General features: G+C 54.7%; 1 protein-coding gene across 2 annotated transcripts; it reads right to left on the bottom strand.

Annotated features, from left to right (window-relative positions):
• Window positions 1–690: 690 nt before the first annotated feature.
• Window positions 691–12337, bottom strand: FAM110A (family with sequence similarity 110 member A). Of its 2 annotated transcripts, none has more exons than XM_079785200.1 (2): window positions 12212–12337; window positions 691–2260 (listed from the first exon to the last, which is right to left on the bottom strand). In XM_079785200.1, the coding sequence occupies exon 2, from the start codon at window positions 2161–2163 to the stop codon at window positions 1279–1281; it is 885 nt and encodes a 294-aa protein (XP_079641326.1). In that variant the 5' UTR covers window positions 2164–2260; window positions 12212–12337; the 3' UTR covers window positions 691–1278. The 2 variants fall into 2 exon arrangements, with proteins under 2 accessions (XP_079641326.1, XP_079641327.1); XM_079785201.1 differs by lacking the exon at window positions 12212–12337 and adding an exon at window positions 5542–5834.
• Between the last annotated feature and the right edge of the window lie 709 nt (window positions 12338–13046).

Here is a 13046-nt window from a genome sequence, read left to right on the forward strand (position 1 = left end):
AAGCACCACCCAGCCCCTCCCCTCTCCCACCCAAAAGCTGGCAGAGGCCACCCACGCTTTCATCCTCTGTGTCCTCAGCTCCACCAGCCACAGTGTGGTCTCCTAGCAGGTAACTAACCCGGAGGGAGACAGGAAGGAGCTGAGACCTCAAAGCCCAGTGCCAGCTGCTTCCTTCCTCTCCCCACTCAACTCAGAGAAGACTGTGCTTGTCCAGGGCCACTCAGAGCTGGAGGTAAGTCCATTCATTTTGTGCTGTCCACCCAAGTCCCTCTTCCTCTAAGAACTCTCACGTCCAACCCCCAAATCTATGGCCTATGTGACCTCAAGTTCAGGGTTTGCCCATTTGAGCTTCCTTCCCTCTTTGGAACGAGGCAGGGAGTGGGGGAAGTCAGAACACACGTGATGGGGAGGGTGCGTGACCATGTTAGCCTTTCCCCTGCAGTCCCCCTTCCTGGTCCAAGGGGAAAGACCCCCGTCCCAGTCCCAGCTCTATCCCAACTCACTTGGTGCCCGGACCCAGCTGCTTCTTCTGTGAAGGAAGTGCACCAGCCTCCCTGAGGCTCCCTCATGCCCGGCCAACCACTGGCCTCATGCCCCACTAGATGCCGGGGTAAACAATTACGAGGTTTGGAAGGCCCCACCCCAAGACGTCTCCCATCCCTTCCCCTTGTGAACACAGAAGAGTCTGGTGACCCAACCTTTAAAAAGCAAGCATTTGTGTTTATTAACCAAAGGGAGGGGAGCCAGAGCCAGGAGGGCTCCTACCAGTCCCTCCTGTAGTCTACCCACCTAGGCCAGGCTGCCAAGGCCTGGGAAGAACAGTGGCTAGACCACTCTTCCCTGCCCCCACCCTGGGCTGAATTCCCAGGAACCAGGGCCCACTGAGTGAGGAAGAGGAAGTCAGCAAAGGACAGAGGCCAAGGAAGGAAGAAACAGAGCCACTGGGTAGACAGACCTGGTAGAGATCCTTGGTCCCTCACCAGTGGGGAGGGCTGAGTGCCCCAAGCCCGTGAGAGGAACCAAGCAGAGGTGCACTCGTGTCAAAATCCCGACATGTGAGGAGGAGGGAGTGGTCCAAGGTCAAGAGGCCACTGTCTCCAGGGTCAGTCCTCGCCAGATGGATGCTGGCCCAGCCTCGGAGCCTTTGCCTCCATACCAAGTTCACAAAAGGCAGCGGTCTCTGGTCTGCCCCAACCCAGGGAAGGGGTGAAGGAGAGATCATGGGGCCAATTGCTTCTTTAAGATCTGTCCTGTGCCAAATGTGAGTCCAGTGGAGACCTATCCCTCCACCGCTGGAGTCTCCCGCGCTTGCCGCAACCCGTACAGCCACTTGATCACCCGGGCATTGCGCTCAATCACTGACACGCCATAGGGGACGCGCTCCCGGGCCCGCTCCTCAACAGTGGCCGAGCTGCGGCGGGAGCAGCCCCCCTCGGAGCTTCCTGGCCCAGCACTGGGCCCCGCCAGAGACACTATGTCTGAGCTGGCTCGTGCCAGGTGGGCCACACCCAACCCCCGCGCCTCCTCTGGGTCCAGGCCACAGAAGTTAAAAAATCGCTCCAGGTCGGCCGCTGCCCGCGAGAAGCGCTCACTCAGGTCTGACTTGGAGCGCTGCAAACCCGGGGGCCGAGCTGGACTGGAGGCGGCAGTGTCTGGTGATGGGCAGGGCTGGGCAGGTGAGGCCGGCAGGGGACGGACATCCACTCGGCGGACAGCAGCGGTACTGGGAGGTGGGCGTGGAGGGGTGGCTGGAGGGTCCTGGTGGGCTCCCTCTGCCCGTCCGGGGGTACGGCTAGCCTCGGCCGGGGACACCGGGCTGTCACACAAGTCGATAAGGCTGCTAAGGATGTCCAGGTCCAGTTGGGGCCGGCGGCAGGGGCCAGGCAGGGCTCGGCGGCTAGGAGTGAGCACAGTGCGGCGAGTCCCAGGGCTGAAGAGCGGCTGCTTGGACAGCAGGGGCTGCACAGGTTGCTGGCGGGTGTTGGCCACATGCAGGCTCTTGACGTACTTGGCCTTGTCGGCCTCCAGGCGCTCCACAGCACTAGGTTTCCGGGCTCCACCGTCTGCCGGCCTTCGCAGCAGGTAGCCCGGGACCTTGGTCCTCAGGCGGAAAGGTAGGGCGGGTGTGTCCCGGGCTCCAGGAGACAGCATGTCCACAGGCATGACTGTTACATACCCCAAGGCCTTCTGCACGAGGACACAGGAGAAATGAGGAGACAGCGATCCAGGCAGAAAATTGGCAGCTGGACGCCGGCAACGGCTGCAGGGAGGAAAGAAAGAGAAGGGCTGAGCACGCTCAGACAAAGGCTCGGCAGACTGGAAGAGGCTGAAGACGCCTTCCCCATTAAAAGTGAAGGCCACGCCCCTGGTTCACAGAAAGCCAATCAGAATTCAGAAAGCACCAGCTGTAGGGGTTGAGGCTCCGCCCACACCCCGCCCTCCTCCGAGAGCCCGGCCCAGGGGAGGCAGGGAGAAAAAAGGTGCCAAAGAAAAGGACGGGCGCAGCCTGAGTAGGAAAGACAGGGCAGAGGAAGTAAAGTGGGCTCGGAGCCCTGAGCTGGGCACCAGGCGGCTCAACCGCAGTGGATCCTCTTACCAGCTCCATTTTGCAGATGGGGAAACTGAAGCTAATTCAACAAATTGGTGGCTCTGCTCCTTGCCTCCAAGCAAGGAAGTGCTGCCACTGGAGCCTTGGGGTTAGGTGACCAAGAGGAAGGGCTAAAACCCAACCTGGACTGCCCACAGGGAGCCTGATACCACTTCCACCCCTTGCCTTCCCGGACAGGAAGCTGCTCTGTGCCATCCACCCGCCTAGACATGCCAGGCCCCAGGCACCTCAGCAGAGTTTGTGGGGGAGGAGGGCAGAAAATCCCCACCCCCACCACAGTGGAGTACAGACACCATCAGCTTCCAGTACGGGACTCCAATGCCAGGCCCACAGTGATCCATGAATGCCTGTCACAGGGACGCGTCAGACCTAAGCTATGCTGCTCCAAGAGTGGCTGGAAATGCCCAAGATCACACAGCCCTGCTTGGGGGCATCCAGCAGACTCTTGATCTGCCAGCAGCCATAGCATAGACACCCACAGGCACGAGTGCCCACACCTGGGGGCAAATACCCACATAATCACCGAGGCATCAGAGCCCGGTGTCCCAGGTATCGGGCATCCCTGTCCCTTTTTCCAAGGAAGGGCTGGAGCCACAAAGTGCCCCCACAGCCTCCCTGGAGATGGGCCAGAAGAAAACCTGTAGACCAAGTCCTGAACTTTCTCATCTGTTAACTGGGGGAGGAGGACTCTGTCAAGGTGATAACCGAGAGGATGGTGGTTCAGGCCATGTAGAGTTGTGTTGTCTAATTCAATAGCCACCAACCACAGCCTTAGCTTTCCATTTAAATTAAAACGTACACTCGGTTCCTGAATCACACTAGCCACATTTCTAGGGCTCAATCGCCGTAGTCACTAGTGGTCATACAATAGACAGCGCAGACTGCAGCATTTCCATCTTAACAGAATGGATCGGGCAGTGCCACCTACACATCCAGAATTCCAGGAGGGAAAGTCTAGATTGGGGTGGGGAGGCAGGGATCTCCACTGTGTGCTTGCTAGACGTTTGACACTGTCCTCTCCTGTAATCCTCCAGCAAGCCAGGGAGATGGGTTGTTGTCACCTCATTTTACAGATGGAGAAACTGAGACGCAGAGAAGTGACCAACCTAGGTCCCAGAGCAGCTGAACAAGACCCAAGTCATAGCAAGCTGAATTCACTTATCTATTATGTCTATGGTAGCTTTACTTTTTCTTGTTCCCATTCCTCTAAAATATCAGCTCCACGAGGGCAGGGGTATCTGTTTTGTTCACTGCATCTAAGTTTCAAGATATTACTCTTGACGCATAATAGGTATTCAGTACAGTTTTATTGACTTGAAGTGTCTATGGGGGCCCAATGTGAATGGGCACACCCAGTCTGCTGCAGGCAATGGGTCCAAGGTGGTGCATGTTGGATATTCTAGGAAGCTGGAAATCCAGAAGTGCAGGAAAACTCTAGGTTCTTAAATATTAGCAGAGTCAATAATAATAATTTTAAAAACACTGCATGTACGGGGCAAACAAAACATGCACCTGCCACCACCACCCCCTTCCATCTGGCCCCCAGCCCCAGGTTGGGACCTTTGCTGCAATGGCAAGGTGAGAACAGAACCTTTTGGGGCTGTTGGCCCAGAGCCAGAGCTGCACCCCAGGTGGAAGGGATGGAGTAGGTGGGAAATGGCTGCCCCACCTGGGGCCGACCTCCAGGAGACCTCAGGAGAGAAGGGTCTGATAGGAAAGGCAGCCTTGCTGAGCCCTGTCCAAGTAGCTAGACTCTGCCCCACCCCCGGGCCTGCCGCCTCCCAAACCAGTCCAACCCGTCAGGAGACGGTGGTTCCGGGCACTATCCCACAGTCGGGGAAACAGGGACGAAGGGGGTCAGATGGGCAGGGCCGGGGCAGAAGCCCCGCTCGCCCCCATCTCGGCTGGGGTCCCTACGCCCTCGGGCCGACCTGCTGGCCCCGGGGCCTCCCCTGGACAGATACGAAGAGCGGCCGGCTTTGGGGCCGCTGGCCACCTGCCTGGGCTTGGCCACCACCGGCTGCGCGCTGTGTGCAAGCAGCCGCGCCTCTTCGAGACTCCGTTTGCTTATCTGTGAAATGTGGTTAAAAATAGACCTTCAGGTCACCGTGAGGATGGAGAGACAAAACAGCTCGAGGACATTCCTCAGCATCCGGGAAACAGGCGACTCGCCATAACCCGGGCTCCTTGTTTCCCACGGACCTTCCTCCCTCCTCCCCGTCCCTCCCGCCGCCCCTCGCAGGGGTCTCTAACGCGCACAAGGGAGGTACAGGCTCAGAGCCTCGGAGAGGACCAGTCCCACCGGGGCACTGGGACCCTAGCTTCAACTCGCAGGCACAGGTTAGAGGCTAACCCGTGCACCATCTAAGCCAGCCCCATTTCACAGGTGGGCAAACGGAAGTGCGGCGGCTCCTGTGAGTTGAAGCCAGGGTCCCAGTGCCCAGGTGGGACTGGTCCTCTCTGAGGCTCTGAGCCTCCTTCCATCACCCAACGCCTCACCCACGGATCTCAAACGCCCCCAAAGCGCGTCCCTGAGCCCTTCTCGTTGGCATCTCTGGGGCATTCAGTCCCACCTTGCCCCCTTCCCACCGGCTTCCCCGAAGGAGCCTCGGGAGGAGAGAGGGAGTAGGGGCAGCTCGGATCCAGGTCTGGCTTCTACCCTTCCCTACTTCGGGGCAATCTTGGGAACTCCCTGCCGTGGAAGAGCCCGCGAGCCCGGCGCGCGCTGTGGGCTCCGGCCGATGGTCACCCCTCTCTGAGCCCGGGTTGGCCTGGCTCTTAAATGAGGGGCCTGATGGCACGATTTCTGCGGCATCCATCCAGGCCGGAAGGTGAGCCCCTGCCCAGTCCCCGCCTTCCCGAGGAGTAAGGGGTGCGGGGCCGCCCCGGGCCCCGACCAGGCGCCCACGGCCCCGGCCCCGGCCCGCACGTACCTGGCTGCACCCGCGCCGCTACACTGCGCTCCTCTGCCCTGCCCACCTGGGGCTCAGGTAACAAGCATTGCGCAACTTCCGGTGGCCGGCGGCGAGCTGGCGAACCCGTCGACCCAGGTATTACCCAAAAAAGAGTGAACGAACGCCAGGCAGCGGCCAGAACCCGAGTCCAGACGCGCTGGTAGTGGGCGGGGCGCAGGGACCCACTCCAGGAAGCTCTCCGAGAGCCGGGCACTCACTCAGAGCTGCACTGGCCCTGTCCACGGGAGTCCTCCTCCCCACGGCCACAGTGACCACCGTTTATGGTCACTGTGCCAGGCGTGAGAAAGTGCTTTTCCTGCTATCAATTAACCCATTTTAACCTTCCCAACAACTCCTATGAGGTGAGCTCTATTATTATCCCCACTTGACTAACAGAATTCTGAGGCTGGGGCAGGCTGAATCAGCTGCCCAAAGTAACCGGGAGGAGTCCAACCTGGGCACTTTCCCTCTGGACGAGCCCTATCTAGCTGTATGTCCCTGATCCGGTTGCTTAACCTCTCTGACCCTCCAGAGAGGGGGGTCCCACCTTCCAGGCCCCGTCAGTGTGAGTTCTTGGGGTCTGAGAGTGCCTGTAGAAGTTTTGAGCAAGCTGTAAACATTAGTAACAACAGCAATAATAGTAATAGTGGTAACTACAATTTTTGAGTGCCAGGCACTGTACTTATTTAAATCTCTGGACAATCTCCCCACTCCCCAGACCGGGAACTATTTAATCCCCATTTTCTGAGGAGATGGTAGTAGCCCTGCTGGAAGGAAGGAATCCCGGGAGGGAGCTGATTGTCTCCTCTGCCAGCCTAAGCCCTGTTAAGTCATTTCAGGTGGCACATTTGATTAGGCCAGTTTCATGGGATCCTGAAGCCCAGAGAAGGAAGTCTCCCCACACACACACACACACCCCGCCCAGACCTTGGGAAGGCTAAAGAGGTCCATGGCTGCGCCTGGAGAGGGCTAAGACAGAATTGGAGTGGAGGGCATGAGGAGATAGGAAGTGACTCAGGGAACCGCTGTCTACACTGAGAGTGAGTCAACCCTGACGCCCCCTCCAGGCCCTGGGGCCTGAATGATGGAACAAGACCATCATTCCCCACAGTAGGCTGCTGGGTCCCTGCCTGGCCCTCCATGGTGCAACAATGAGGTGGGAGAGGGTTCAGTTAGGCACTAAGAGTAGCGAAAGCAAAGCAACAATAATACTTTCCAGAATAAAATCGGTAAGAATTTTTCTGAGAGCTTTCTTTGTACCTGACACTCTTCTAAACTCTACTATGTTAACTCATTTAATCCTCATCCCCACCCTGTGTGATAGGTACTACTATTATGCCTGTTTCACAGTTGAGAAAACTGAGGCACAGGGAGGTGGGACCACTTGCCTGAAGTCACAAAGCTGGTAATTGGCAGAGCCAGGATTTGAACCCAAATATGGGTCTTGGGGGGAGGAGGGAGAACAGGTCTCCAGGATTGGGCTTCGGCCACTCACCAAGGGTCTCCTAAGGAATCTGCAGCCTCCCTCTCTGGGGCTATGGCTCTGGGTCTCAGTTTCCTCAACTATAAAATAGGGGCAATAATACCAATGTTTTCCCAACAGAGATTGGATCTCATCACTGCTCTACTTAAAACCTGCTATGGCTCCATCACCAGAAAATAAAGTCCAAACTCTCCCTGGGCCCTCAGGCCCTCCCAGATCCAGTCCCCGCCTTCCTTTCCCACCTCATCAGCACCCTTTTCTGCTCCAGCCACATAGCCCTCCCAGCTGTCCCTGAACACGCCAAGCTCTTTCCTGCCTCAGGGCCTTTGTACCATCCGTTCTCTGCCTGGAACCTCTTCTCTCGTCTCCTTCAGGTCTCACTTCAGATGTCACCTCCTCAGAGAGAACTCCCTGACCACTCTGAGGCTCCCACCAACTCTCTCACCTGGTCTGTTCCCTTCCAAGCATTCATTACACCCTATCATTTTAGATGTTCACTTATTTGTCACTTGTTTCCTGTTTCCTATTTTTAAAATGTATTAAGAGGGCAATTCAGGCCTGGAAGTAGGCTTGGCTGTGGAGCCAAAAACAGAAAATAACAAGTATTGGTGATGTGCAGAAACTAGAAGCCTTGTATACTATTGGGGATATGTTTCCCCCACTGGGCTGGGAACCCCATCACACTCTTCCATGCTGTCTTCCTCCAGGGACCAAACACCAGGGGGGACCACACTGACCAGGGGCAGGACCGGAACCAGGCTACCTCAAAGGCCAAGGCCCCTCAGCACCAAGCTTCCTGCCAGCCCCTGGCCCTGCCCCGGGCCTTCCCCCCCACACCTGCCCCAGGCCTTCCCCCACCTGCCCCAGGCCTTCCCCCACCTGCCCCAGGCCGTCCCCCACCTGTCCCACTCCTCCTCCAGCCACAAGTCGCCCCCATTCAAGGTGGGCTCTGGCCACTTCTGACTGAGCCCTGTTCTGTCTCCAAACCTCCAGACACCACGTCCAAACCTCTGCACACACTGGGCCCGCTCCCAGCAGAGCCCTTTCACTCCACCTCCCCGGCCGGCTCTGAAGCATGGGCTCTGGAACCAGCCTACCCGGGGTCAAACCCCGGCTGCACCAGTGACCAGCCACTCAGCTCCCCCATGCCTCCATTTCCTCCACTGTAAGACAGGACTGCTAACAGCGCCCTCTCCCAGCATGAGGCCTGTGCGTGGCAAACGCCACCAACGTGTGACTGTGATACCTATTCACCAACCAGGTGCTCCTGGGTGAGGCCTTCGTCAGTCCAGGATGGTAACCACTCTGTCAGAGGTTGTCCATCTAAGAACGCAGAGTCACTTGAATAGACATTTCTCCAAAGAAGGTGAATAAACAGACAATAAGCATGTGAAAAGGTGCTCGACATCACTAATCATTAGGAAAATGTAAATCCAAACCACAATGAGATACCATGTCACATCCATTAAGATGGCCACCATAAAAAAAAATATACTGAAAATAACAAGTATTGGGGATGTGGAGAAACTAGAACCCTTGTGCACAACTGGGAATATAAATGGTGCAGCCAATGTGGAAAAAGTATGTCAGTTAGGCAAAAAAATTTAAATAGAACTACCATAGGACCCAGCAATTCTACTTCTCAGTATATACCTAAAGGAATTGAAATCAGGAAGTTGAACACATATGTGTACAACCATGTTCATAGTCGCATTAGTCACAACAGCCAAAAGGTGGAAGCAACCCAAGTAACTATTAATGGATTAAACAAAATGTTATATATACATACAATGGAACATTATTTAGCCTTAAAAAGAAATGAAATTCTGATACATGAGTCTTTAGGGTTTAGGGTTTACTATAACATAAGTAAACCCTAAAGACATGCTAAGTTAAATAAACAGACACAAAAAGACAAATATTGTGTGATGCCAGTGATCAGAGTACCTACAGTAGTCAAATTCATAGACAGACACTAGAATGTTGGTTGCCAGGGACTTGAAGGGAGGAGAATGGAGAGTTAGTGTTTAATGAGTACAGAATTTCCATTTGGGAAGATGAAAAAGTTCTGGAGATGGATAGTGGTGATGGTTGTACAATGTGAAGGTGCTCAATGCCACTGAACTGTACACTTAAAAATGGTTAAAATGGTCAACTTCATCTTAATACATTTTACAAAAGAGAGAGAGAGAGAGAGAGAGAGAGAGAGAGAGAGAGAGAGAGAGAGAGAGAGAGAAAATAGAGTCTGGAGCCAAACTTCATGCTTTTGAATTCCAGCTCTAGGTGACCTTGTACAAGTTACTAAATCTCTCTAGTGCTCAGTTTCGCTTTGTAAGTTGGAAATAATAACAGTGGTAACTACCTTACATTACTGAGGGAATTAAATTAGTTCATACTTATAAAGCACTTAGCACACAGTGAGTGATTTTCATTCTTTGCTGAGGGGGCAGAGGTATAGTTACTGATGTTTATCATTTCCATGACATTCTGCACTCCCACCCCCACCCCTTCCTTCCACCTGCTTCTCTCCTCATCGCAGAAGCCAAGCCCAGACTTGGGTGGAGACAGGGAGGCCCTCACCTGCCTTAGAGGAGGATCAGGAGGGCTCCCAGCAGCAGGAAGGGGGCTGGCCAGCAGGGTAGCCCAGCTCAATTTCAGCCCAGCTGTCAGGGTCAGAGACACCCGGCTAGCTGGGCATCCCCCAGGGCCACACCAGGCCCCACGCTATTTCTGGAGTCTCCCTAGATGCTCGTGCCCTGACCTGCCTGGCGTCAGCCTTGCCCAGAGTCAGTCCTGCCTAGGGCGGCCTTGCACAAGCCTCAGGAAGGCAGAGGTGAGCAGGCTGTGGGAAGGATGCGGGGGCAGTCACCTAAGGCAGCAATCTACTGTTTGGCCCAGTGAAGGCCAACTCAATTCTCTGAGGCTCCGTTTGTACCTGAGGTTGCAAAATGGGAACAAAGGGGCTTGCAGGGGAGACAACATGAGAGACACCACATGCACAGCCTTCGGCAGGGCCTGGCACACAGGATGGGGAAGGGGAAGGTTGGGGAAGACCCACAGCCAAGCCCACTTCCTGGCCTGACTTACCCCCTTCCAGGCCTGAACTCACCATATGGCTTCTTATCTTAGACCAGAGATGTAAAGAAACTTGCCCAAAGTCACAAAGCAAGTCAGCAACACACCACAAAGAGGGCCGTGGTCTTTTGATTAAATATATAATTGAATAGATATAGAGATACAATGTTTCAACCAGGTGATATATGCACATGGCTCAACTCAAGAGCTATAAAGGGAAGGAAGTACAAATAAGCTCCCTCCCACTCCTGTTCCCAGCCAGCCAGTTCCCCTCCCTGCAGGCACCACTATAACCAGACCCTGTGTCCTTCCAGGGAGATTTTAGGCAGATACAGGCAACAGCGGACAGATAGAGGGTGGCCCCCAAAAATGTATACACACACTTTGAGTAATTATAAAGGCAGTGTTTATTAAATACATTCCATATTCGAAACTGAGCTATCCGCTGTTAAAATGTGTATACTGTTTTTTGGGGGGACACCCTGTATTCTTTCTTTTTTACACATATGTCAACATGCTGTATGTACTGTTTGCATCATGCTCTTTTTACTCAATAATATAGGTTGTTCTTAATAATATGTTATTAATAAATTAATTATAATATGTTATTAATACACTTAATAGTATATGTTGTTGCTAATATATGTTGTGCCACCTCCGTACATAAAGAGCCCATCAGCCTCTATGGATGCAATGCAGTCTGTGTCCAGTCTCTCCCTATGACGCACCACACTGCAGCAGAACTACACCTACATCCCTCTGCCTAGAAGTAGGACAGGGGGACTCAGGGATGCGCTTGTAATTGTGACAGAAATGGGAGGGACTGTGTTGCACAGAGTCCATACGAGTTATCTTCAGCCAGCAGAACAATCCAAATTCTTGGATTGCCAATGATTGAGCACTTACTGTGTGTGTACATGCCTTGGGTACACAGGGGAGGGGACTAATAACATACCAATAGCTAACAATGATGGGGTGTCCTGGCCTGGGCACCTACCAAATCAGAACAAAAACTGTCAGAAACAGGGCAATAAATGTCAACTTTAGTTACTTTGATTACAGAGGTTTGAGGAACCCCCTCAGTTTCGCTTTGGAGGCGAGTACCTCACTTAACCTCATCCTAAACCCCCTCCTTGCATCACATGCCAGTCAGGAAAGATAATAAAACTCACTAAAAAGTGAAATATATAGGACATCAAGTGGGGTCACTGCTACAAAATAGACAAAGAGGAGGGCAGGGCATATGAAGTCAATACATATTTGTTGAAAGAATGAATGAAAGACTTGTTTTCTTCTGAGTCCCCAGAGCCAGGAGGAGAGTTGGGAGGAGAGAGGAGAACTCCCCTTAAAGAAATCCAAGACTCAGGCGCTATGATTCTGAGTGCCTAGAATTCTAATGCCGAAGCCAGACAGACTGGGAGCCAACTCCAGCGGCGCCCCGTCTGCTTGTGTGACTTGGGGCAAGGGGCTTATCTTCTGAGAATCTCAGTTCCCCCACCTGTGAAAGGAAACCAACAATAGCAACCTGGGGGCGGGGGCTGAGGGTGGGGGTGGCCAGGAGGCAGGACACAGTCTAGGTCGGAAGCTCACCAGGAAGAGTCCTGCCCACCCCCCCAACTCCAAAGTCTCCAGTGGCTTTGGTGGCTATGGCTTCCGTTGAGGGGCTGCCTCTCTCCTTTCCCCCAGGTCCCCAAGAGTACAACAGTGACTCCGGGCTCAGAGCACCTGTGGCCCACGCCGGTTCTAGCCCAGCAATGTCAGTCCCGCCCGAGACGCCCAGAGCGGGCCTCTGAGAGGAACGGCGCTGTAATTCAAAACCTCGTGGGCGGAAGAACCAAGTCCAACCCCTGGCGCACAGGAGAAGACAGACGCCCAGGAAAGGCACCCACAGGTGGTGTGGGAAGGGACAGAAGGGAGATGACCCAGCCAGGACTCCATGGGCCGGGTCCCTGCTGCAAAGAGGCTGAAAAAAAGGACCACCAGTTGCCCCTCTCACGCAGGTATGACGCGGGGAGGACACACACAACGCAGTCTTTCGGTGAGCGGAGCCCCCCAGACCGAGCTCGCGCCCCACACCACCTGCGCCCTCACCTGGAGCCCACCCTTGGCGAGTCCCGGCTCTTCCAGGTCGGGTCGCGGAGAGGCTGACAGCTCGGACCCGGGCCGGGAATGGCCACGCCCAACGCCGCTCGGGGGGCCAGTCCCGCGCGATGACCCGCAGAGGGACCTCTCCGGAGCGGTCCTCCGCACCCGAGACGAGCGGGGGGGGGGGCGACTGTCGCAAGGCCCCCACCGGAACGAAGGTCCTGGTGCGCAGAGGAAGGGGAAGTGAGCGTGCCTTCTCCCCTCCACCCCCGTCACGAAAATGGTTTGCCCCGGACATCCTGATTGGTTCCTCGCTTCCGTTCGAACGCCGCGCCGCCCGTGTTGCCAGGCGACCGTTTTGACTTAGGTTCGTCCGCAGAGCCGGAGGCTCAGCAGCCCAGCCCCGCCCCTTCGCACTGGCCCCCTGTTCTTCCAGGGGCGGCCCTTGCCCGGTGCCTTAATGCTCAACCTGGACTTTCTCCTGGTTCCCAGCTGGATGAAGCACCATTTAGGGTCCCGGGGCTGGTTCCTAGTCCGGACTTTGCAGCTAACTCGCTGTGTGAGCCCGGGCAAGCCCCTTTCCCTCTCTATGCCACAACAATGAGTGGGTTAGTTTTAAAATGTGCATACCCAGCAATCTTGACATTTACTAAGGAAATGACCAAAGATTTGAGCAAAGATTAATATAGCCCAGCAAAATAATGGAAATAACCTGCATGCTCGGCGAAAGGGGATTGGTTATATCAATCCATTCTGCTTTTTACATGCCAGGTAACTTTACATGACATAACTCTTGTCAGTGCTCATGGCATAACCCTTTGAGATGGATACCTTTAATTAA

The sequence above is a fragment of the Cnephaeus nilssonii genome (genome assembly GCF_951640355.1).
Source record: "Cnephaeus nilssonii genome assembly, chromosome: 11".
In the NCBI taxonomy this organism is placed as follows: domain Eukaryota; kingdom Metazoa; phylum Chordata; class Mammalia; order Chiroptera; family Vespertilionidae; genus Cnephaeus; species Cnephaeus nilssonii.